The sequence below is a fragment of the Phascolarctos cinereus genome, unplaced genomic scaffold, assembly GCF_003287225.1.
Source record: "Phascolarctos cinereus isolate Bilbo 61053 unplaced genomic scaffold, phaCin_HiC Scaffold_726;HRSCAF=1367, whole genome shotgun sequence".
In the NCBI taxonomy this organism is placed as follows: domain Eukaryota; kingdom Metazoa; phylum Chordata; class Mammalia; order Diprotodontia; family Phascolarctidae; genus Phascolarctos; species Phascolarctos cinereus.
The window spans coordinates 11,158,262-11,182,327 of record NW_027556098.1 but is presented as its reverse complement, the minus strand read 5'-3'; the positions used below and the strand labels follow the sequence as shown (position 1 = coordinate 11,182,327).

Genomic DNA, 24,066 nt, shown 5'->3' with positions numbered 1-24,066 from the left:
TGGATAGAGAACCACAGAGTAGGAATTTTTGGATACCGGGTACTCCATTAAAAATTGTCTCTTAAAAAAATACACATTTAGTAGGCAGCACAATTAGAGCTTGAGTGGATGTGTATTGGATCAGATATAGCAAATCTACAGATAGAAGTCTAAGCAGACCTCCAGGGTTGGATGAATTGGGGTTTGGACATGGGAGCCAGCAGATGGTTGTACTAGATTTGAGCACGTAGAGACATGAACCCAAAGGCTGATCTAGAACTAGAGATTAAAGGCTAACGTGACACAAACACCTTTGGTTAAACCTAGTCCGAGACCCATGTGTCTATCTAAGGAGGGTAGGTGTTCATCAGAGATTTATGTGTCAGGCATTGAATAGACATTAAGGCAGCTGGCATCACTCGAGAAGTTTTTGGGAAAGTAGATATTTGAGACCCCAGCAAAGAAAGATCAGAAATCAGAACAGAAAGTCCAATCAGTTAGAGAATGGGCTATCGACCATAGACATAGCAGAGAAAAGGGGGGAACTGAGGTCGGAGTGAGAACTGATGGAGCCTCTGATAAATGGACATAGGCTCTTTGTACTCTCCCACCCCTAGTTCCCACATCAGTCTAAGACAAAGCTGAAACTGCAGCTGATAATTCCTTACCCTATAAAGAATATGCTACTTGAGGGTAGGAACTGGTTCATCTTTGAGTTTATATCCCCAGCACCATGTCTGGCACATATTAATAAATGCCTCTTGATTGATTGAATGGCAAAGACCCAGTTTGGCAAATAGGAGGAATTCAGGGTTGACAAGATGAGTAAGCCATTACATCAGATTTTTGCCAGAATGTGACGGTGAAAATTTCACCTTTGCCATATTATCTTCAATTGTTACAAATACAAATACTGGGTACGAAGGGAATTGTTTAATTGTAACCTGTGTTTAACAATTGTTTAATTGGACCAGTGAGATGAGTCAAGAAGGTCTGTGCATGTAGCAACTGGTTTAAGAATCAATTCTAGCAATAGCATTGTATCCTTTAACATTATTTTGGATTTGTAAGTCTTGCAAAGGAATCCACTGTGTTAAATGCAAATGAATAAATGAGAGCTATTGGCAGCTAGGCTGTTCAGTAGATAGAGTGCTAGGCCTGGAGTCAGGAAGGCCTGAGTTCATATCCAGCCACAGACACTCACTAGCTGTGTGACTTTGGGCAAGTCACTCTCTTTGCTTAATCCATTAGAGAAGAAAATGGCAGACCACTCTAGTATCTTTGCCAAGAAATGGTCATGAAAAGTCAGATACAATTAAACAACTGAACAAAATTAGGAGGGGAAGTATGGTGATAACCAAACCATTTCTTTGAGAATCCTGCCTAACTTCAGCATAGATACTCTTCTTGGTGAGGTAAATCTCAACCTTTTCATGACTTAGCTGATAGTCATTATGAGTTGTGACAAAACATTCATTACTTGGTGACCAAGTCTCTGATGGTGAGCTTCCCTGATCTCGTTCCCTGGATTGGTTCTCATAAAGCAAACTTGGCTACCAGGCCCATCCTTGTACCCTAATGCCTATTGTAGCTTCTGAGACTGCATTCTACTGGCAGAGCCTTCAAGAACCTAGGGCTGCCTTCACATGGTGGGGTTGGGTGGGCTAGGGGTGGGGGGTGGGGCTTCAGAGCAAGACATTAGTGGACAGACACAAATGTGTGACTTTATTTCCTGCCTGTGAGGAAGAGAGAGAGAGAGAGAGAGAGAGAGAGAGAGAGAGAGAGAGAGAGAGAGAGAGAGAGAGAGAGAGAGAGAGAGAGAGAGAGATGCAAAGAGAAGGAAGAAAGAGACACAGACAAAGACATGCAAGCAGCTAGAAGTACAGTAGATCAAGTGCTAGACTTGGAGTCAGGAAGATCTGAGTTTGAAACGTGCCTCAAAACAATAGCCATGTTAACTTGGGAAATTCATTTAACCTCTCTCTGTCTCACTTTCCTCATCTGTAAAGTAGGGATAATATTAATACCTACCTCACAGGGTTGTTTTGAGGACCAAATAAGATAATGTATATAAAGAATTTTGAAAACCTTAAAACATTACATAAATGCTATTTTGTTATTGCTTATTATAAATACACAGAGCAGAAAGAGAGAATGAGCAACTGACAGAGGAAGGAGGGAGGGGGGAGAGAGAGAGAGAGAGAGAGAGAGAGAGAGAGAGAGAGAGAGAGAGAGAGAGAGAGAGAGAGAGAGAGAGAGAGAGAGAGAATTCTCAAATATAAAAAGTTAGGAATAGGTATAGATAATAGAAAGAAATATAGCAATCTCCCCCCACCCCCCACCCCCCAACAGTATCTGATTCTCCTTGGATCTTCCAAGTTGGCTACTAGGCTTTGGTCACATATTACATTGGTTACATATTACATTGGCTGGCCTAAGTATAAGCATTGTTGGAGGCACCATAGGGTTCTTTCTTGAAGATTTTAGTCATTCAGGAAGCACTAAGAATCCCTGCTTGACTGAAAAACATATGGTGTCTTTCAGGGAAAAAAAAAAGCAAAAGCAAAACAGGATCAGAAAGTACAAAATATAACAAAAAAGTAGCTTGCACTGTTGAAGGGTGTAGGTATTACAAAAAAAAAATCTAACAAATGGGAAAATAAATCACTATGTCATGAACCTGGGTGCTCCAGCACACATATGTGGGCCCTAGGTACATTCCACAGCAGGGAAGAATAAGTAGCAGATTTATCAACTATGCTCTTGTTTATATTTCTAATCTCGAATTAATTCTTTTCTTTTTTGTTTTCTTGCTTGCTTTCACAGGGGTGTTAGTACATGTGTAACATGACTATTCTAGCCCCACTGCTTGAGGACCAAGCCCTCTACATTTCAAACCCCCAGAGTTCCCTGACGCTCTGAGGGGGGTGGAGAAGCTCTTTTCTGCCAATAGATGGAGCTCCCACTGATTATTGCCCCCCCTTTCATCGCGACAATTTTAAGGGATCTGTGACTATCATCTCAGTTCTATTTAACCATTTAATAAGTCAAGTCAATAAGCATTTATTATATTTTTCATCCATGCTTTTCAGTTGTGGGTATAGATAGGGGAGCTTTCAATCATGTTCAGGAACAAGGACAACTGATACACTCAAATTAGCTTTAACAAAGGGATGTTTATGTCAAAGATATGAAAGGAAAAGCACAAACATTTTCTGCAACACCTAGGAAATATAATCCCCCTTGTACTGCTTCTGTGAGGGGGAATGTGGGAATTAAGCACAGTTTCTACGTAGTATTAGTCTCACCAAGTTCATGTCCAAAGACAGCCAAGTTGGCTTCTGTGTTTTTCAGGGTTCATCTTCTGGTCTGGTTGCAACTTTAAGCTTAAATTCTTGGACTCTCTGATCCCAATGGCTCATTTCCTAGGCTAGAGCAGAGGGTCCACTCCTTGTACCTATAATAGACAAGCAGAAAGCAAAAGACCAAAGCCCTAGGCCTATTTCTTGGAGTCAGATGGTGGAGGGGAAGGAAAGGAGAGAAGGTGGCAGCCCTCATGGCTCTTCCTTCTTATGACAGGGTCTCACTGACTGTGAGTGAAAGAATCTTTTGTTAGATTTGCATGAAGGAAAAAACTCTGAAGGTGCTCAGTCAGGTGGTTTTAAAGACAGACAATTCTGGCTACGCAGTCAATGGAAAAAAGACTGCTCCCAGCCATATATATGGCAGATTTGTGTAGAATGTCCATTCATTCATCAGTTTTCCAGTCTCCCAGAGGCAGGTTCGTACCTTTTTAGGTTGTCTAGGCCTGTGCCAAACCTTTATTACAGATGAAAATTTTCATAAGCCTGGCTACCGCACAGTTCCTTGTACGTGGTAAGCATTTAATAAATGTATATAAATTGGATGTCTTATATATCTGCTTCCCTTGCCCTCTTCAAGGCAATTTGCCATGAGCTCCTTTGTCCTCACTTTCTTGTTTCAAAACCACTTTTTATCAACTCCCATTCCTTCACCTCTTTGATTTCTTCTTCTCCTCCTCCTCCTCCTCCTTCTCCTTCTTTTTCTCTTTCTCTCCCTTCCTTTCTCCTTCTCTCTCTCCTCCTCTTTCTCCTTCTCTCCCTCTTCCTCCCTCTCCCCTTCAATCTTTCCTTCCTGGCTCATTCCTGCTGTCTACAAACATGTTTATCAAATCTTCTCTTGACTCTGCCATCACCTGAAGCTATCTATCCCTTCTATATCTCCTCTCTGTCTACTCCTTGCCTCTTTCAATTTGATTGGGATGTTAAGTGCTAAATTCAGTGGCCTTTTCTCAGGTAATGTTCCTTTGACATCTCTCTAGATTTGAACGCTGTTGGCCCTTTATTTCTCCTGAACACCCTTTCCTCCTTGCCTGGGTCATTTCTCCCAATACCAGCTATTTGAGGGCAGGGATGGTTTCATTTTTGTCCTTTTATCTCCAGCCCCTAACACAGTGCTTGGCACATAGTAAGTACTTAATAAATAAGCTGATTGATTGATTGATAGGGTGACACTGTCATTGCCTGCTTCTCTTCCTGTTAAACCTCAGGGTTCTTTGGTTTTGCATTTCTCTTATTATTAGTGATGTGGAGAATTTTTTCATGTGATTGTGAATACTTTACAATTCTTTTGAGAACTGTTAATTCAACTGTTTGACCATTTAACTATTGAGGAATGGCTATTACTCATATGCACATATAACTAATAGCCATATCTATCTATCTGTCTGTCTATCTATCTATCTATCTATCTATCTATCTATCTACATGTTTATAGGTATATAGGTATACCTATATCTATCCATGTGTATGTATAGCCATTTACATATTCATCCATCCATCTATCTACTATAAATCGTACCAAACTTCTATTGAAGAAATTTGATACAAGGATTTTTTTTCCCTCATGCAACCACTTCCCTTCTTTTTATCTTAGATGTGTTAAAGTTGTCTGTACAGAAGCTTTTCAATTTCAAGTAATCCATTCTTATCTTTAGTAATTGCTTCAATCTCTTATTTGGTTAAGAATGCATCTTTTGCCCCTAGCTATGAAAAGTATGTGATCTGTTTCTCTTCTAATTTTTTAAAATAGCATGATCTTTAATATTAAGCTCATGTTTCCATTTAGAATATATTGTGGAATATGGTGTAAGATGATAGTCTAAGCCGAATTTCTGCCAGACTGCTTTCCAGTTTTCCCAGAAATTTTTTACCAAATATGTTTTCCACTTTATCTAACAATGGGCTATCAAGTTCTATTGTTTGTGAATCTCCCTTGTATAATATATACTTGATTTAATTTTCTATTCTTTTAAAAAATGCTGGATGATTTTGATAACTGTTACTTTATAGCATAGTTTTAGGTCTGGAAGTACCACTATTTCCCCTTTGTCCTTATTTCTTTTCATCATTTCTTTTGATATTCTAGATCTTTTGATTTATAATTGAATTTTATTATTTTATCAAACTCTGTAAAGTATCCCCTAGGTAATTTTGATTGGTATAAGCATTAAAAGTATAAATTAATTTTTGTAGTATTGTCATTTTTATTATACTGTTACATTCTAGCCATAAGCACTAAATATTACTCCAGCTATTTTTAAAAAATTATTTAAGGAGTGTTTTGTAATTGAAACAATATGAGTCTTCTGTATGCTTTGGGAGGTTGGTCTCTAGATATTTTATGCACTTGGTAGTTATTTGAAATGGGATTTCCCTTTCTATTATTGCTTCTCATGTTTTGTTATTATTATATAGAAATGCTGTTGATTTTTAAAGGGTTTTTTTTGTGGTAATTTGCAACTTTGCTGAAGCTATTGTCTCAATCAATATCTTTGTTGATTCCTTGGGGTTTCCAAGTAAACTATTATATAATCAGCAAGCAGGGATAGCTTTATATCCTCCTTACCTATCTTTATTCCTTCCTCTTGTATATATAAATATTTGCTGCCCCATTTGGAAGACTCCGAAAGTCTTTTAACTTTAATCCAGAACATTGTTGAGTTCCATATATTCCCCTTTATTTATCTTTCTCTTAGACTTATCAAAAAACTGTTAGAGGAGTATTGAAATCTCCTACTACTATTGTGTTACTGTCTATATCTTCTTGAAACTCAGATGTTTCTTTTATGAATTTGGATGCTAAGGCATTTGGAGCATGTAAGTATTATTAATGTTGGTTTGTTGTTTATGGTTCCTTTCAGCATACTATAGTTTCCTTTTTTATCCCTTCTTATTTTTTGGCTATATTTGCTTTGTCTGATAGCATGATGGAAATTCCTGAGTTTTTTTAAATCATCAAATGTATGCATCAAATTATGATGCATACATTTTTTTTTATACAGTCTCAACTTTATTTTGTGTATGTCTTTATTTTTTGAATATGTTTCTGGTAAGTAATGGATTGTGAGGTTTTCTTATTGAATCTGTCATTCTTTTTCATTTTATTGTATTATTTAATCTATTCACATTTAGTATTATGAGAGTTGGGTTTATATATTACTGCATTTGTCAAAAATATTATTTTTAAAATCCAAATTGGTATTTTCTCCCTCTTCCACTATAAATACAGTACTATATCTCTTCAGTTATTTTAGCTCTTTTTAGATCCTATTCCCGCTGGCTCACTACTTGTCACTCTCAATCCCCCCTCTTACTTTTTGTTACTCCTTTACCTGATTTTGAAGTTTATTAGTTTCTTTTCATTTCTTTCTATTATCTAGTTATTTAATTCTTCTCCTTTCAGTAAAATCAAGTAGTCCTTCTTTTCCCTTTCAACTGGGGTTGGTTTTTTTTTCAAATTTCATTTTTACTCCTTAAAAGAATTAATTTGTTTTATTCTCTTCATTATTTATCTTTACTGTCTATCCTAGATTTTTATTCTTTGCTTCATGATTATTACACTTATTTAGTCCTTCTTTATTTCCCACTTGCCTCAAAATCTCTTCCCTGAGCCTGTGTCCTCTTGTTCTTTTGGGTGTCAGCTGGTCCCAGGAGCTTGGATTCCCCTTCTCCTGAGGAAGAATGAGTGGTCTATCTAAGCACTAATATCCATTATAAGGTCTTCCATCTCTCTTTATGGAATGTCTCTCTTCTCCCTTAGGAACATATATCAGTGGTACTCCTTTCCCCTAAGAAACAAGATCTGCCCCTTTCTTTCCTCCTTTTTCAATCCTTCCCTTTGCCTCTTTGTTCTCCTGTAGGCTTTCCTTTCCTAAAAGACTATAGGAGTTATTTTTCCTTTGTTGTCTCCTTTGTTTCATTAGAGTATATCATATATTATCTTCTATCTTTTTCCTCTCCTCCTTTTAATTGCATCCTCTCATTCTGTAATTTAGTCCCCCCAAATAAAAACCCCAAATCCCAAACAAGACAAAACAATGATTCATCTCTAGGCAAGGTGTTGTGAGTATGGTACAGTTCAGGTCAGGTTTCTCTACCATCACTTCAATTTGATTTCTACTTTCACCCTTGTCTTCTTGTGTAAATTTAGAAAGAAATCTCTTAATCATCTCTCTCTTCTTATTTTTTGCTGTTGCTGTCCTTGGTTGCTCTTTTTTGTTTACATTTCTTGTATTTCTGTTGTCTAGGATGTTTCAGAAAGAATCTCTTCAGGTCTAGTCTTTGTATGAATATTTTGAACTCCTTTTTAACTTTATATCCTTTTTTTCCATTTATGGTTAGGCTCAGATTTCCAGGCTGGGACATGTTGAGCTGCATCTTGAGTTCCATTTGAGTAAGTTTTGGAATACATTTTTACATACATTTTCTAGTGAGTACGTAATAGTCTTGTAGTATTCAAATTTCCCTTTCTTTAATATTTGAAGGTCTTTCTCTTGCTTGCTTTCTTAGTAGAACTGTTAAACCTCTATTTGTCTTTGAGTTAGAAGGCTAGGGTTTGTTCTGGATGTGATGTGTGAATTCTTTCATCTGGTACTTTTTTCTGTGTTCCAAAGTTCTGGGCAGTTTTCTTGTATTATTTCTTGCATTATACTGTTCAGATTTTTTTGCCTTGTCTTGTTCTTCTCAGAGGCCTCTAATCCCTAAATTGTCTCTACGTATCCTGTCTTCAAGATCAATATTTCTCTTTTAAACCATTCAGGAACATCATGGTATGCTTACCCTGGTGTAACCATAGGGTCCTCTGCCTTATCAGGAGATGATTAATTTTCCTTTGTCTTGCATTACTTATTTTAAAAAGTCTCAGCTTTTTTCTGTGATCTGGAAGCCATATTTTTCTCCTGCTATTAATATTGTTAGTATCAATTTATTTACTTGTACTCATGATCTTTGAGTTTTCTTCCCACTGAGATCTTTGGTATTTCTATTATTTATTCCTTCCTCCCACTATTGTTCAGTGTCTGACTCTCTCCCCTTTGATGGCCCTGTTCCTGGGAGCTGAGTCTCAAAGCATCTCAACCTCCTGCCACTCTGGGCAATTCATGGCTCAACAGCCTAGGTCTCTGTCCAAGTGACTTCTAGGAGACAAAATTGACCTTAGTTGGATGCTATGTACTTTCCCTCAGACTTAGTGGAATGTCACTCAGACTCTTTTCTTCCCTACCCTCCTCATTTCCTAACATGGGTCCTACTCTCATTCCCTCTGTTGTTCAGTTATCTGGCCCAGTGGCAAAGAGTGTTGCCATGCTGTTATCTGAGCTTGATCAAATTTCTGGAATTTGTAGTTTGAATCTTTGTAGCACTGGGAGGAGGGGAGGAGCAGTTCAGGTGTAGAGTTTATTTCTAGTGCAAGGATGTGGATTGGCTTGTGTAGTCCTGCTTCCTGGAGCATGGTAGCAGTGGAGGAGGGGGGTGTCAACTGATGCATTACAGGTTAGGGATTATTCACCTCCTTTTCTATTAATTAATCACCATATTTTGGTTCTTGGTGTCCTAGATTATGTAGAAAGCTGAAATTGCATTATCTCTGCCACATAATTTCTATTTTAGAGAAGTTGAGTGGTCACAAGGATCAAAGAAAACATCTAATCCTCCATCTTGTTGCTCACGTGATCTAGAAAGCCCATCTTCTTTCTCAATACAATACCACTGTTCTAGCTCATGCACCCATAGAATTTTGTCTATACTATTATGGTGGCTTCTTCATTTATCTCCCTGCTTTTAGTCTCTTCCCTTTACCATTTGTCTTCCATATAGGTGCCAAAATATTGTTTCTAGGGGAATAGGTGTGACCATACCATTTTCCACTCAGAAAAACTTCAGTTACTTCCTATTGTCTGTAGAACAAGATAAAAACTCTTCAATCTGGCATTTAAAACCTTTCATCATCTGGTTTCACCTTCACTTTCTTATTTAGTTCTTTTATGCATTTTATGTTCTTGCTAAATTAGACTATTAGCTGTCTTCAGAACTCTTGAAGATCTATGTTCCATCTTCCTGTGTTCTTATAAGTTGGCTTCCGTGACTAGAATGTATTCCTCTCTCAGCTCTGCCTCAGTGTCAAATCCTTATTTTTCATTAGTACCAAGCACAAGCTCTGAAGCTTCTCCTTATCCATCCAGTTAGTTCTCTCTCCTCTATACCTACTATTATTTGTACATATGTTATATCTTCCCAGTGGAATTAATCTTCTTGAGGACCAGGAATAGTGTGTGTGTGTGTGTGTGTTTCTCTAGCACTTAGTGCTATGCCTTGGATAAAACAGGCAAATTGACATTAACCACAAACATTAAAAATTTGTTGAATTGAATTTTCATAGTAAAGTAGGAAAAAAATATCATATCTTGAAAAACAGGTTGGTGAGAAAGTGTTAAAAGTTTAAGGGAAGAGTTTAGAATAGTTGTTACAGGGACTGTAGCCAGCTAGCTGACCCTCAAATGGTGGTGGTACTACCAAAAAAAAAAAGTAGATGTCTACTATACCAATTGATGAACTTTGATAAAGTCACCTCTGCCACCTTTCCCTTCTCCCTCTGCTCATATTCTGGTCCTTTTGGTGCTGAATGATAGCCTGCTCAAGTCCTAATCCTGCTCATGATTTCTTTCAGGGTTATTTAGCAATATAATCCAGAATAACTGTTTGGAATGAAGAGGAAGGTGGGTTCAAGGCACTGAGGCAAACATTTATTAAAGACCAAACTGATTCAATGATACAAGGGTAGAAGAAAAAGGAAATAACAGGAATTGACTATACTTAACAACAGGATTGAAGGGCAGCTAGGTGGTTCACTGGTTAGAGCGCTGGGCCTGAAGTGAGGAAGAATCACCTTCCTGAGTTCAAATCTGACACTTACTTGCTGTGTGATCCTGGGCAAGTCACTTGACCCCATTTCAGTTACTAGTCTATAAAATGAGCTGGAAAAGGCAATGGCAAACCACTCCAGTATCTTTGCCAAGTAAACCCCAGATGGGGTCACAAGACTTGGACATGACTGAAATGACTGAAGAACAACAATATTGGTTAAGGCCTTAAAGCTAAGGAAGAATGGTGTAATTTGAAGAAAGATTTATTTTCTCCACACTTCCAAACGTGAAAGTAGGACATAAAAACAAATTTCTTGTTTCCAAAAGCAGAGAGAACTTATTTCAATCCTCTCTGATAAATAAAGGATCACAGACTCTTGAGCAGGAAGGGACCTGAAGAAATCGCCTTGTCCAACTCCATCATTTTACAGATGAGGGAACAGAAACTCATCAAAGGTAAATGACTTGCCAAAGATCATATAGTTAGAGTTTTTACTTGATTACCCTGATTCTGCATTCAATGCTTCTGACATGTTGTATTCACAGAAGTTTTGTTTTCTATAGTTGAGTTTTATTCTTTAAAGAAGTTTTAAAATATATAAAAGCCCACAGGAACAGAAGTTTTTTTAAGTGATGCTTTTATTGTATTGAATGAAGTCCTGTAAAATAAACCAATCTTGGTTTAAAAAAAAACATGTAAAATAACTTTTCTCTTCTGTCATTGCCCTCATATCTAATTCATACACAAATGAGTTTTAAGGAAAAGGCCAAATACTGAAATTTCCAACAACAAATCCATACTTATGTGTGCACATATGCGCGCGTGTCTATACATGCACACATATAGGCACATACATATATACAACAAGAACTTATTGGATTAAAATCTCACTTAAGCAGTGTGGCTCATTAACTGCAAAGTTCAAATAGCAACACCATAATGAGATTTTTGTAGACAGCATGTCTTTTTCTCTTTCCCAGCAGAAATCATTGTCAATACTTGTAGTCAATGTCTCCATTTGAGGTGACTTTTTTTTTTATCTAAAGGGCTAGACAAAGAAAAAAAAAATAGAAATCATCATCAGGCTTTTATTTGAACCCAACTGGATTCCTTTGTATTGTACCGCCAGTTTCTTTCATCTGTTGTTCTAGCCTCATTTCCCTATTTGTCCACCAAGAGGAAGATTACCATGAGGTAAAGTACATTGCACAGTCACCTTTCCTCTTAGGCCTGTGTCATTTCTGCTTCATTCATGGTACGTGGTCCTGGACCTGCTTTCCTTTATCCCACATCTCTTCACTTGCATTATTTCCCTGTGATTTGCGGACTATCCCAACTGTAGTTCAACAAAAAAAGAATGTCTCTGACCCAGACAACTCAACAAAGCACACTGGTCTTTACTGCAGCATCTGTTTACAGACTTTTTTTTTTTTTACTTTCAAAAAAAAAATCCTTGTGGAATTTTTTTCTGTATTATTATAGACATTAAAAGAAACACTGTAGCAATAGAGTATATACATATTTTTTCTTTAAATATGTCAACTCTGAAATCATTGCTGACTGGTATTTATTGGCCACAAGTTTTCCATGATGGAAACATTGGTGTTTTGACAACCAATTTATACTCAATCTCCTTTGCCCATACAAAAATAGTCAGAACATACTTAAAACTGCTTAAGTGGAGATTTGTATGGGATTTTTTTAATGTTGGAAAAACAACTATATGTATGGAAGCATCATTATTCTGTAGAATTGGTATCATAAGGCAAACCGGAAAGCTTATCAGTACCAGTATATTGAGTATTTAAAAACTCAGAAGCTGAGCTGGAGGCCCATTTATTTTGAGCCTTTAGGTGAACAAAGTGCATTAAAATATCCTTTAACATTGAATTCCCAAAGCAACATTAAAAATTACTGAGGCAACCTTTCAATTTGTTCAGTGAAAGAAAATTCACATTGTTTATTATGGGAAAAAAACCCTTATTTTTAATTTCTTCAGAAAACAGTTCTTTAAAAGTATTTTTTTCCATTATCTAGTAAAATAATCCTTTAGGTATAAATCTCGTAGTAAATATATAGAACCTTATTTGTTAAGAAAAGGAGGGAAGAGTGTGCCAGTAATAGAGACAGAACACGATGATATGACAAAGTCCTGTGTGCCTGATTCAAAAACAAACATTCAAATGGGCTTTTTGTCTACATGAAGCAAACATAACTAACTAGCTGGTTTCGGTTCAGGAAAAAATTGGGTCAATTCAGTGGGGAAAAAAGAAACTACTCAAACCTGAACTTCTTGCTTAGTTCCGGAGAAGTGATTACCCTGGTATCTGGAGTAGACACAACATGCATCTTAGGGATAAAAGCAATTTCAAGATGTCAACTCCCCGCCCCCCCCTTTTTTCCAGAGCAGGATTGAATCTAAATGGTGCCAGTGTTGGATCTCTCTCCTATTTTAAAGGAACTTGAGAGAAGATTCAGTGACTCATTCCAGAGTGTCAAAAGCAAACAACAACAATGGGTTCGCCATATCACACCATGTGTATGAGTAACAAGCTTGAATTGTCTCTTTCCGAACTACACAGCAGCTCTCTAGAATAATGAGAGCCTTTAGTCTTTATTTTATTTTTAATGGAGGGGTGGTGTCATAAAACCCACTTCCTATATATATATATATTGGAGTATATGTTAGAATGGATGGTACCTTATATAACTGTTATCATCATCATTTCCTAATGTATCCTTTGGGTGCACTTCACTGTACTTGATGCTTCTAGTACACATTATGTACTCACGTATTGCGAAGTAGAAAGCTGTCCAAATTACTATTTCCATTTGCTACAGAATGTGTTCATTTTCTTTTCTCAAGAGACCAAGAAAGCACTATAGGTGGGAGACTATAAAATGTGAGGGAAAATGTTTTATGAGCCCATGGCAAGCCACTAAAGCTCAAGGTGAGATAGATTTCATTGTAATATTTATAGAAAATGAAAATCCAATTCTTGATCTAACTCAAATTACTCTTGTTTTTAAGTAACTGGTATGATTTAGAGACTGCTTTTCTAGGTTTAATATAATCTGTTTACCCAGGATTCTCAAGAAAGAAAAAAGTACCAATAGTGGAATTCCTTTTGGGAGAAATTATAGGTGGGAAGGTGATGGCATGTTTGAGGAGTTTCAAAAAACAAGGCTTCCACCTGGATGCAAATCATTTGACAGTTAAACATGACAAATTGAGATACTAAGAATTAGCTATATAATTCCATCATCACCACTGCCCTGGCTTTCTAGTTTAGAAACTAATTTTTTTTTTTACTTCACAGTAATAATATTGCAATTTTTCCCCCTTAGGAATGGAAATGTGCTACCCATTTAAAAATCATAGCAAGAAGGACCTCCATCTTCTTTTTACTTCTTAACTTGGCTCTAGAGTATTTTTATTTTTATTTGCACATTCTCATATGCAGTGTTGAGATGACAGGACCTTGCATGGGGTGAGTATGTATTTTTATAGAGCGAGAAGGTGGATAAAAACTTACAAAACTTTTTTTTGGGGCCCATACACTGTGATGAAATAAGTGTGTAAAAAGCTGGTAAACGTTAGTAAATGGGCCTCTTAATGTGCAAAACCAAATAATTCCTAAGAGTTGTAATCCAGATCATGTTTCTTTTATAAATAATCTATAAATCTTCCTGTAAATACAAAAAATGTTCCAAGAAATTATTAAAGCCATTTCCTGCACTTTAATACAAAACACACAGTTAAAGGAGAGGGAGACTCTCATTTCCAAGCTCGTCTCAGACAATTTATGGACGCTTTTTACGGCGCACAGTTGAAGAGTCTTAGTCAAGCTCTTGTGGACTGCACATTTGCCATCTGTCCTCTGAATGTTCTGCATCATTTCTGCTCCATCCGAGTTTCAAAACTCAGGGCAGCTGATCAAGGCAGTCCAAGTGGTCTGGGATGGGAAGGCCTGTTATAATTGTCAAACATTTATTCCACACAGTGAAGGTAGGACACACTGGCTGTGCAAATGTAATGTCAAATGTATAAAGGTGAAGGGAGTTCAAAGCATCATAAAAGGCGATGGAGCCATTATCATAGTCTAGCAAAATGCCCACACGCCGGAGGTGCGGTGCTGGTTCTATGGGAATTTCCTTGCTATTATGTCTCACCACCCAATTATTATTGCAGCGGCAGAGCACCCACGAAGCAGAATTCTTTCCAATCCACTCATGCTTTGGGGCTGACTTGTAAGCAAGACCAATTGCATACCTGTAGAAACAAAAACCAAAGTCAAGGATGCATTCGGGGTCTTGGGAATGAAAGCTAGCCTGTATTTTGCCCAGTTTAGAGGCTTATAGAGATGACTTGTTTGTGAGCTTAAATTAAATTAAAATCCAGCAAGGTATCTATGTAACTGATAATTTCACATTTCCTTTTATTCCCAACTGTCTGATAAGGAACAGATCATTGGGACATTCAAAATCTTGTTTTCAAGTCACATACCTCACCAAATTTTTTTAACCTGTGTTAGAATTACCTTTTATTCCTCCCCCTCCCCACTAAGGAGAAATGGTAAGAATTAAGCCCTTTATTTTTTAAATAAAGCGACAAAGGGCACCAGGGGTGGGGAACCTGCAGCCTCGAGGCTACATGTAGCTCCCCAGGTCCTCGAATGTGGCCTTTTGACTGAATCCAAACTTCACAGAACAAATCCCCTTAATAAAACGATTTGTTCTGTAAAACTTGGACTCAGTGAAAAGGCCACAGCCAGGGACCTAGAAGGCTACATGTGGCCTAGGGACCCCAGGTGCCCCACTCCTGTTAGACAATGATCATACTTAATAATTGCTTTAAAAAATTCTTGATATTTTTTATGATGTGGGGAACCCCTTCCCCTCCATTCTCCTCCTTAAATATACTGAATCATTAATCTAATTTTTTTTCCTCTGGGATATATGTCCATAATTCTTGTGACCTTCTGTAGAACTGAGACTAAGCAAAACCCATTGCTTTGATTCAGAGCTTCTATTCAAAAGTGAATATATTGGATGATGGTCATGGCAGAATTAAGGTCGTTTGCAAAATGGCTTTTTGGACCTTATCAAGAAGAGGTAAGCTTAATTCAGAGGATAACAAAAAGAGTTTCCAAAATGCCACTGTCTCTAAGATTTAAATAGTAATTAAAAAAAAACCACACACACCCCATAGAAAACCTGCCAACTCTAATTAATAGCTATTTACAATTAACTACTAATAATCAATTACAATAAAACTAACAAAACACTAAAATTCTAACAAAAACAATGTTGACTAAGGAAAGAGATATTAAAAAAAAAGCTCTAATAAATTATATCTGCACTAAAGCTGGTTGCATTTCCAGAAAGTAGTTCATCATTTACAAACAACTGAGTTACTACATTTGGTTTTTAACATACCTAATTGCACAGGATGAGAAGGGTTATAACTTGCATTGGTGGTAGAGGTATGCACATATTTGCTCGATCAATCAATAAACATTTACTAAGTGCTCCTGAATATATGAATGAGCATTTGTTACACTTTAATTCTTTATTACAAATACATTGACCCTTATGATTTCATTGAATCCTCAAGTTTAATTCTATGGTTAAGTCCTAGGTTTTACTGATGCAATTCTGCAAATGGGAAAAGTTAGGCACCTAGATGTTCCCAGAGTGAGTCAAAGCTGAAACTAGACTTCCTGAAGTTCCAAACTGCTGATCTTTCCCTGAAACCACCCTCCCAGTTCATTAGCACCACTCCATAAAATACCCAACAACCATTAACGCCAGTTAGCTTTTGTAACAAAATAGCTAAGTTTATAGTCCATTAACCAAAGGAATTGAGTATTATTAAATTAGCATTAATCTTGAAAACTATGTACATATTTCCACAGTGCTTCCAAGGCAGAGAAGAATGCTAACGATCCATTAAGGTATGCTCTGAAACACCAAGAAGTCAAAAAGTCTTTCAAGTAATGTTTCTCAGAGCAATGCTAACATGCCTCATTGCACATATCATAAAAGTACATGTTTATTTACAAGTTCGAGTAGCAGTGCTTGAGAACATAAAGGTGCCATTCCTCAATCTCATTCTAAACAAGGTATCCACACAAAGTTGGTCCTAGTGGTTGTCTCCTTCTCCCTCTAACTTCAAATGATAGATTTCCAGAAATTAAAGTAAATCAGGCCTTCTAAAATGGCAAACATAGAGGATTACTTTAAAATTTTAGTGTTTTTTTCCTTACGCATATTATTATTTTCTTTACATCTAGTGGATAGTTCAAGGATAATGAGTAATATTTGTGGTACTAAAGTGAATCTGGTAGAATTCTCCTAACTACTAATAAATTAAAATGTGATCATCAATGATTATTAGTGAAACATGTTCATGAGACATTTAATTCCCTCCTTTTTTGTATCAGCCATTAATCCTATTTTTTTGCTTTTTTTGCAATTATTATTATTTTTATGCTTTCATTATGTTTGAAAAAATGAGTGGCAGTCTCACCACATAGCACAGTGATGTAGAAGGCCCTCTTTTCCAACCCCAGGTTGGAATGTTCAGAATGAGAATGTTCAGAATGAGAATGTTCTAAACAATTGAAAGGTAAGGAGGAACTCCCTATAAGGTATCACAACCATTATTTGGGACTGTGGGAATCAAATTCAAGGAAAGGAGATACTTGAGCTCACATTCTCATTTTAAAGCCAGGTGCTTCTGTGGCTTAGATACAGTATAGGGACCTTGGATATGTTTTATTACTTTCCTGTACTCAATCTAATTGCTTTACAAGAAAGACATGCTTTGCAGATGATATGTGTATACATGTATATATGCATGCATATATACATATATATATATATATACACACACACACACACAGATGATATTACTCACATGCTAATAATAGGACATTTACTTTTGAAGGCTTTTCTTCCCACCAGTGGTGATGGATGTGGGCTAAGTATAGCCACTCACTATAGACATATGCGTTGTTTTGGAGATAATTATAACATCCTTTTCCTTAGTTCCTTTTGTGACCAATGGTCACAAGACAGATAGATAGTGTTAGAAGGACAGCCTGTGGCTGATGGGTTTTTCTCAGTCAAAGGTAATTGATAGGAATTGAATCTATAACCTTGACAGAAGAATAGGCAACCATGTCCTAGATAGCTTAGAAAGTCTTGCACCTGAGGGCAGGTAGCTGCCTCAGATAATCTTTCAATGCCCTTCATAGCTTTCTGAGCAGCACCTTCCTATCATTAACTGAAGTTAAGTGACCTGTAATGGTAGCAGTAAAAGACATAGACACTGCTTGAGATTAATGCAAAAAAGTCCTCTTTCTAGCATGAAAGAGGATCTCTAAGTTGTGTCTGGGAAGAGGAATCCAGACTGTGAAATTCCATGGATTTATGATCTCACTGATGTAGGTATTCCCTCCTGTGGTGATTGAACCCTAATCATGCTTGTCTACTCATAATCCTTTTATTAAGCGGGTTGGGGGTGGTTTCTTCATATTCTCTTTTTAAAAATTATTTTTTATTTATTGTTACATTTTAAGTTCTGAACTGTTTCCCTCCCCACCCTACATTAGAGAAGGCCATTTCATACACATACATTTCTGTGTGTGTATGTGTGTATACACACACACACATATATATATATATATATATATATATACATATATATACATACACATATGCACATACATATATATGTAAAACCAAAATTATGAATAGTTCTCTTTATCAGTTTTTTTCTTTGAGGGAAGATAGCATCTTCCTTAGTAATTCTTTGAACAATATTGTTATTATTGTATATGATGTCTTGGTTCTGCTCATTTCACTCTTCATTATTTCATGCATGCCTTTCCATGTTTTCCTAAAATCAACCTGCTCACCATTTCTTACAGCACAAAAGTATCCCATCACAATTATATACCACAACTTATTTAGCCATTCCCCAGTTGAGGGGCATCCCCCTAATTTCCAGTTCTTTGCTACCACAAAGAGAGCTGCTATAAATATTTTAGAACATACAGGTTCTTTTCCTTTTTTTTCTTGATCACCTTGGGAAATAGACCTAATAGTGGTATTGCTGGGTCAAACAGTATACACAATTCTATAATATTTTGGTCATAATTCCAGAGTGGTGAGATCAGTTCACAGTTCTATCAACAGTATATTACTGTCACAATTTTTCCACATCCCCCTCCCCTCTAGCATTTATCGTTGTCCCCTTATATCATTTTAGCCAAACCAATAGGTGTGAGATGATGTGTCAAAGTTGTTTTAATTTGCATTCCCCTCATCAGCAATGATTTAGAGCATTTTTTCATGACTACATATTCAGAATAAGCAAGATGTACTTATGGTATGGATTACCCTGTCCATGGACATCTCATAAATAGAATAATGGTTTGCTTTATATTTTCTTAAAGTTCTTATTTCTTATTGTGAAAGACATATACAGTCATTATGGAAATACCATTAGAATAAGATGATTTTTTTTTAGCCTTGGTTAAATTCTCTATCAAAATACAGACACAAGAGTCTTCTTTGGTAACTACAATGCAACTTAAATATGAGGCTTACCATGTACTTCCACTTATGACTACTTCCCAGTAATGACGCCCACTATCAATGAACACATTGCCTGCTACTCCATAGCTCCCTTGGCTAGTGAAGCGCTCAGGTGTGTGACTCTTTTTTGATGATGTTTCATCACGTTCTACTGTCAAGTTGTCATGGGACACCTTTAGTTTTCGGTGGGCAGATTTGGGGTCCAATTTAAATGGCTGGCCTGAAAAGACATTTGTAGAACAAAGGAAAAAAATATGTTTATTTTGAAGAGATTAATCATATAGTCTAAGAACTAGACCAATTTACCTATTCCTAATCATATCTTATGTGCACTTTCCTTTAGTTCATTTTGCATAATACAAAGCATCAAAATTAAGGAATTTTCTGTCATTCACTGGTGAAGTTATATTAATCATTGTGAAAATCAAGTCATGGAGCATACTTCCAGAAGCTGTGAGTGTGGAGTCAAGATTCCCATGACAGGGGAAATTCCTGTGGTAAAAAGAGTGGGGCAGAAGAATGGTGAGAAAAGTAGGAGGTAAGGATAGAGGAAATGCCTGAAAGGTGAGGGACAGGGAGATGTTCACAATATTGCAAAGCATTGTCAACAGCACTCTTGTTCTACAACAGAGAGCAATATGTCACCAAACTTGCCAACAGAGAGCTCACTGGAGTTCACTGAGAAGGGGAATGACATGGTCAGATCTGTGCTTTACAAATATAACTTTTACAAATGAATCAGGGGTATGCTGGAAAATGTTTAACAAAAAAAAAAGGATATGACACTTTTAAATTCAATCTGTGTTATTCATAGTTCCCCAACACTTTCTTAAATTTAAAGAATCAATGAAATGATAAATCTTGCCCTGGTTTTGTAGTTCACCAATTCATGAGGTATAAATGCTCAAACCAAAAATTTAACAATTGGTTCTGGGGAGAAGGTTCAAGCAGGCTCTGGCACACCCCTGCTGAGAATTCTAATCGATGCAATAACCAAACATGATTCCAAAGAACCCATGATGAAGCATGCTACCCACTTCCTCGTAGGTAACAGAGTCAGTGCAGACTGAGACATATATGTTTTACACATGGCCAAAGAGGAAATGTTTTTCTTATTATTCATACTTATTTCAAGGATTTTTTCTTTTCCCCAATGGACAATGCAAAAAAGAACTTTTTTTGTTATTTGAAAAAAATTAAAGTTTTGGAGCATGGATCAGAGAGGAGAAAGACAAAGTTTCACTTATCACAGTTTTCAACTTGTCTTATTACAGGCAGTGTGAATGCAAGGAAACATGAAAATAGAATTCACTTTACAGAAATTCTCTTAATAACCAACATTTCTGAAATGTGATTATAGCATTCCATGAAGGACATTTGCAGAAGTCCTTTCTGACCAATAACAGAATGACTCTTTCTGTAGATCAACATTAAGAAGGGGAAAGATCATATCCACCATCAAAAACTTTCTCTTTGGTAATTTTAGCATATTGGCTACATATATTCAGATCATGTAATAATAGGATCCAAACCAAATAAGCAAGCAAATACAGTAACATTATGGAATTTGGAATATGTATATGGAATACACACACACACACACACACATATATATATATATATATAAATTTGTGTGCTGACATTAATTTAGTTTGCCACAAATGAAGTATTAACACAATGACCTTAGGACAGCCATAAACCTGTATTATTTTATCCCCCAAAGTGGATAAATGCTCTTCTAGTCTGGGTTTTCCTCCCCCAGGCTTTAATTATGTCTGCCCATTTTATTATCCATATTTACATTTAAATGAGTTGGGTATTATTAAAAACCTCCCTGGGCAGAGGCACCATTGAAAATTTCCAATAAGTCCTTCTCTTGTTGACTCCATCTCTTATGATAGCTATTATGACAATTCAATATTACCTTGGAAGATTGCCTGTACTGCAGAACAACATTAGGTATAAGGCAGTTAAGTACAGGAAATGAGTTACAACTTTGTCCAAAATAATACAGTGTTAAAACATTGTAGAAATTGTTGCTATTGGCAGGTATCTTCTCCTTGGGTAGCTCACACACAATAACCATGGTCAACAAAGCTATGGAAAAGACATATGGTTGCCTTTCTAAACCTGATGAGGGTCGTGGAGCCCAGCAACATACTCATTCATGCTGAAGAAAATGTAGCCACCATTGGACTACAGCTATGATACTATCACCTACAAAAGTCCTCCCTTTCTATGTCAAGGAAAAGCTTCTAAAGATTTGGGGACTTTGTGAATCTAAGCATGGTATTTAAATTATGCTGTGGCTAGCTCTATGCCACATAGGAAAAAGCAAGTCAGAGAATTTTGTAAAAATAGCTGCAAAAAACTGGGTGAAAAGTGACACAGAGGTAGCTTAGAATTGGAAGAAACCTTCACAATCTTCTAGTCTATCTCATTTTATGACTGAGGAAAGTGATGTCCAGGTCATGTAAGTAGGAAATTAGAGAGTCAAGATTTGAACCCAAGTCCTCAGGTCCCAAATCCAGCACTCTTTCTGTTATATCATAAGTGAATAAGTATCATTTGGATGAAAATACTCGGATATTTTTCATTTTGTTTATCTATCAGGATACTCATAGAAACATATACTTGAAAATAGGTCTATCACTTCTCTCTGGGGTAGCTCATTATACTTGGAACACATTTTGAGGTTTTTTCCTCCTATTGAATACAATTCTGCCTTTCTACAATTTCTACTAATTGTTCTTCTTAAATTGTAGGTTGTGACCCCCATATGAGGTCCTGAGTGGAAAAAACTGAAGAACCCCAGGACTAGATAACCTCTCAGGGCAATTCTAACTCTATATCTATGTATGTTCCTGTCCTTTGAGGTCAACCTGAATTAAGTCTTTCCTTATTCTTTTTCTCCTTAAGCAGCCTGGTGGCCCGACTTCCAAGGGGCTCACCATATTAGCACCAGACTTAGTGAGGACACCCAATGGGCTTTAGGTCCTAGAGCTCAGAACTCCTGAATTAGAGGGAACTATAGGCTTAGCCTCCTGAGTTATCAGGGATTACAGGTGTGTGCCATTTCACCAGCTAAGCTCTCTTTCACATGGCACAGTCCCCAGTTGTCTTGACAACCTATTGATCTCATTTAGAATTGTGACAATTTTTAAATATCTTTTTGAAAACTGAGTTGAACATTAAATAGTTTTTTGTGTTCCAGAAATAAAGAATTCAAATTCTATCTCTGACACATACTGACTATGTGACCCTGGGCAACCCTGTATAACTATAAGCTGCAAAAAAAAAGTTGCAAATACGCAATGATTGAGGGAGTTTTGAAATAACAGGTCTGATTTTTTAAATATAGGTAGTACATAATAAATCAAATTAATGTAAGTATTTAGTAAGTGCTTACTTGCAAAGCACTCAGGACCTACAAAGAAGACAAGTCATTACCAAATATGATCCTATTTATACTCACAGACATGTTTCTGGCTGTCTGTACATGCTAGTTTTCAAATGATATGAAAGTAGAAAAAATTGAAAAATAATCATCAACCATTTAAAAATAGGTTTGTTAAAAGAACAACCAAATGGGTCTAATAGTTTGCTTGCCTTACTTGTTCCTAATTGGAGCTGATTGACAGGTGAGGCCATGGAAACTCTGCTTTGCCACTGCTTTAAAATTAATTTGAGAATTATATGAGTAATAATATTTTTATTAAACAAAAAACATTTTTATCTACCTGTGCAACAGTCCATAGAACATTATGTATGAAAGGATAATTGCCTATTCCAAGGCCATTTCTTCTTGAATCCCCTCAAAAGATGAGAAGAATGAGAAAAAAATATTTATGGAAATGTAGGAATTTATGACAGAGATTCAAGGATCAGGTTATTTAAGTCAGAAATTATTGGAAAGTTATCCCTTAAGATCCTAGATTTATCGATTAATTCAGATTATGCAGCGAAGTGGTGGAAACTGTGTAACATTACTATTACTAGTCACAAAAATTTAGCATCTCAGATACCTGGAAGGGTACCATAAAGTGGCTAAACTTATATACCAGAAGCTGACAAACCCCTGTGTTTCAATTTGTATATAGAACTTCAGTGGGAAGAAACATCCTCTTCTAATGCAGGCTGACACCTTCTCCGCAACTTAGTGTGAGAAAGCTGCCTAGATCTCTAAGGAAATAAGTGACTCCTCCAAGATCACACAGCTAATGTGTGTTAAAGGTGGGACTGATATCTTTCTATATGCCACACTTGCCCTCCTAGAAATACAAACCCCCAAATATCCTTGAGGATTCAGCAAATGACTTGTACTGGAACTTAAGCATCATTATCAACAGAACCACCTGGATATAACACTGATTGATACATATAAACAATAATGTTTCTAATACACATCAATGTACTGTATGCTCTTTTTTCAATGTCCAAACTACATGGAATGAAAAGCTTTCAAAATATAGAGACATAACAGAAAAATTAAAATTACATGGGAACAAGACAAAGTAGACACAGTGTTCTGTCCACTACTGTAGTCGTTTTCCAGATATTTCTTGTGAGTCTACAGGTGAGGTTATTTTCTATTATTCATGTTTAATTACCAAAAAAAGCTACTTTACTTGTAGCTACTTTACTGCAGAACATTAACTATACAAAAATAATAGAACAGTCATCTTCCTTCCAATTATTTCTATCTGAACTCCAGATCAAATTAAATTAGTGAGAATGAGATAACGGCAATAAAAATGCTAATAATACTATCAGTTGAATATCTGTTTAACATTTTATAGATTTCAAGGAACTTTTCTATATCTCTATCTTGGGCAAGTAGGTGGCACAGTGGATAGAGTGCCAGGCCTGAATCAGGAAGACTCATCTTCCTAAATTCAAATCTGGCCTCAGACACCTACTAGCTGTGTGACCCTGGGCAAACCACTTAATCCTGTTTGCCTCAGTTGCCTCATCTGTAACAAATGAGCTGAAGAAGGAAATGTTAAACCACTCCAGTATCTTTGCCAAGAAAACCCTAAATGGGATCACAAAGAGTCAAATACCACTGAAAAAACAGCTGAATAACAACATACCTTAATCTCATTTAATCTTACAAATAAACCTGTAAGAGAGGCAATGCCCTGTAATGTACAGAATGCTGTTGTTTGGATGACATGACTTGCAAGTGAGTTGGATTTAAGTGAGGCAGGGCTGTGCAAAGTCACCAGCCTAACTCTCTCCTCAGGAGCCATCTGGA

General features: G+C 36.6%; 1 protein-coding gene across 4 annotated transcripts in view; it reads right to left on the bottom strand.

Moving 5' to 3' along the window:
• Positions 1 to 10,059: 10,059 nt before the first annotated feature.
• The window catches only part of MID1 (midline 1), a 436,773-nt gene continuing 422,766 nt past the window's right edge, over positions 10,060 to 24,066 (bottom strand). For all 4 annotated transcript variants that reach the window (XM_021006246.2, XM_021006248.2, XM_021006245.2 and 1 more), the window contains exons 9-10: positions 18,822 to 19,029; positions 10,060 to 14,475 (exon numbers count right to left, since the gene is read on the bottom strand). In XM_021006246.2, coding sequence (XP_020861905.1) covers positions 14,127 to 14,475; positions 18,822 to 19,029 — 557 coding nt within the window. In that variant the 3' untranslated portion in view covers positions 10,060 to 14,126. The remainder of the gene's footprint in view (positions 14,476 to 18,821; positions 19,030 to 24,066) is intronic.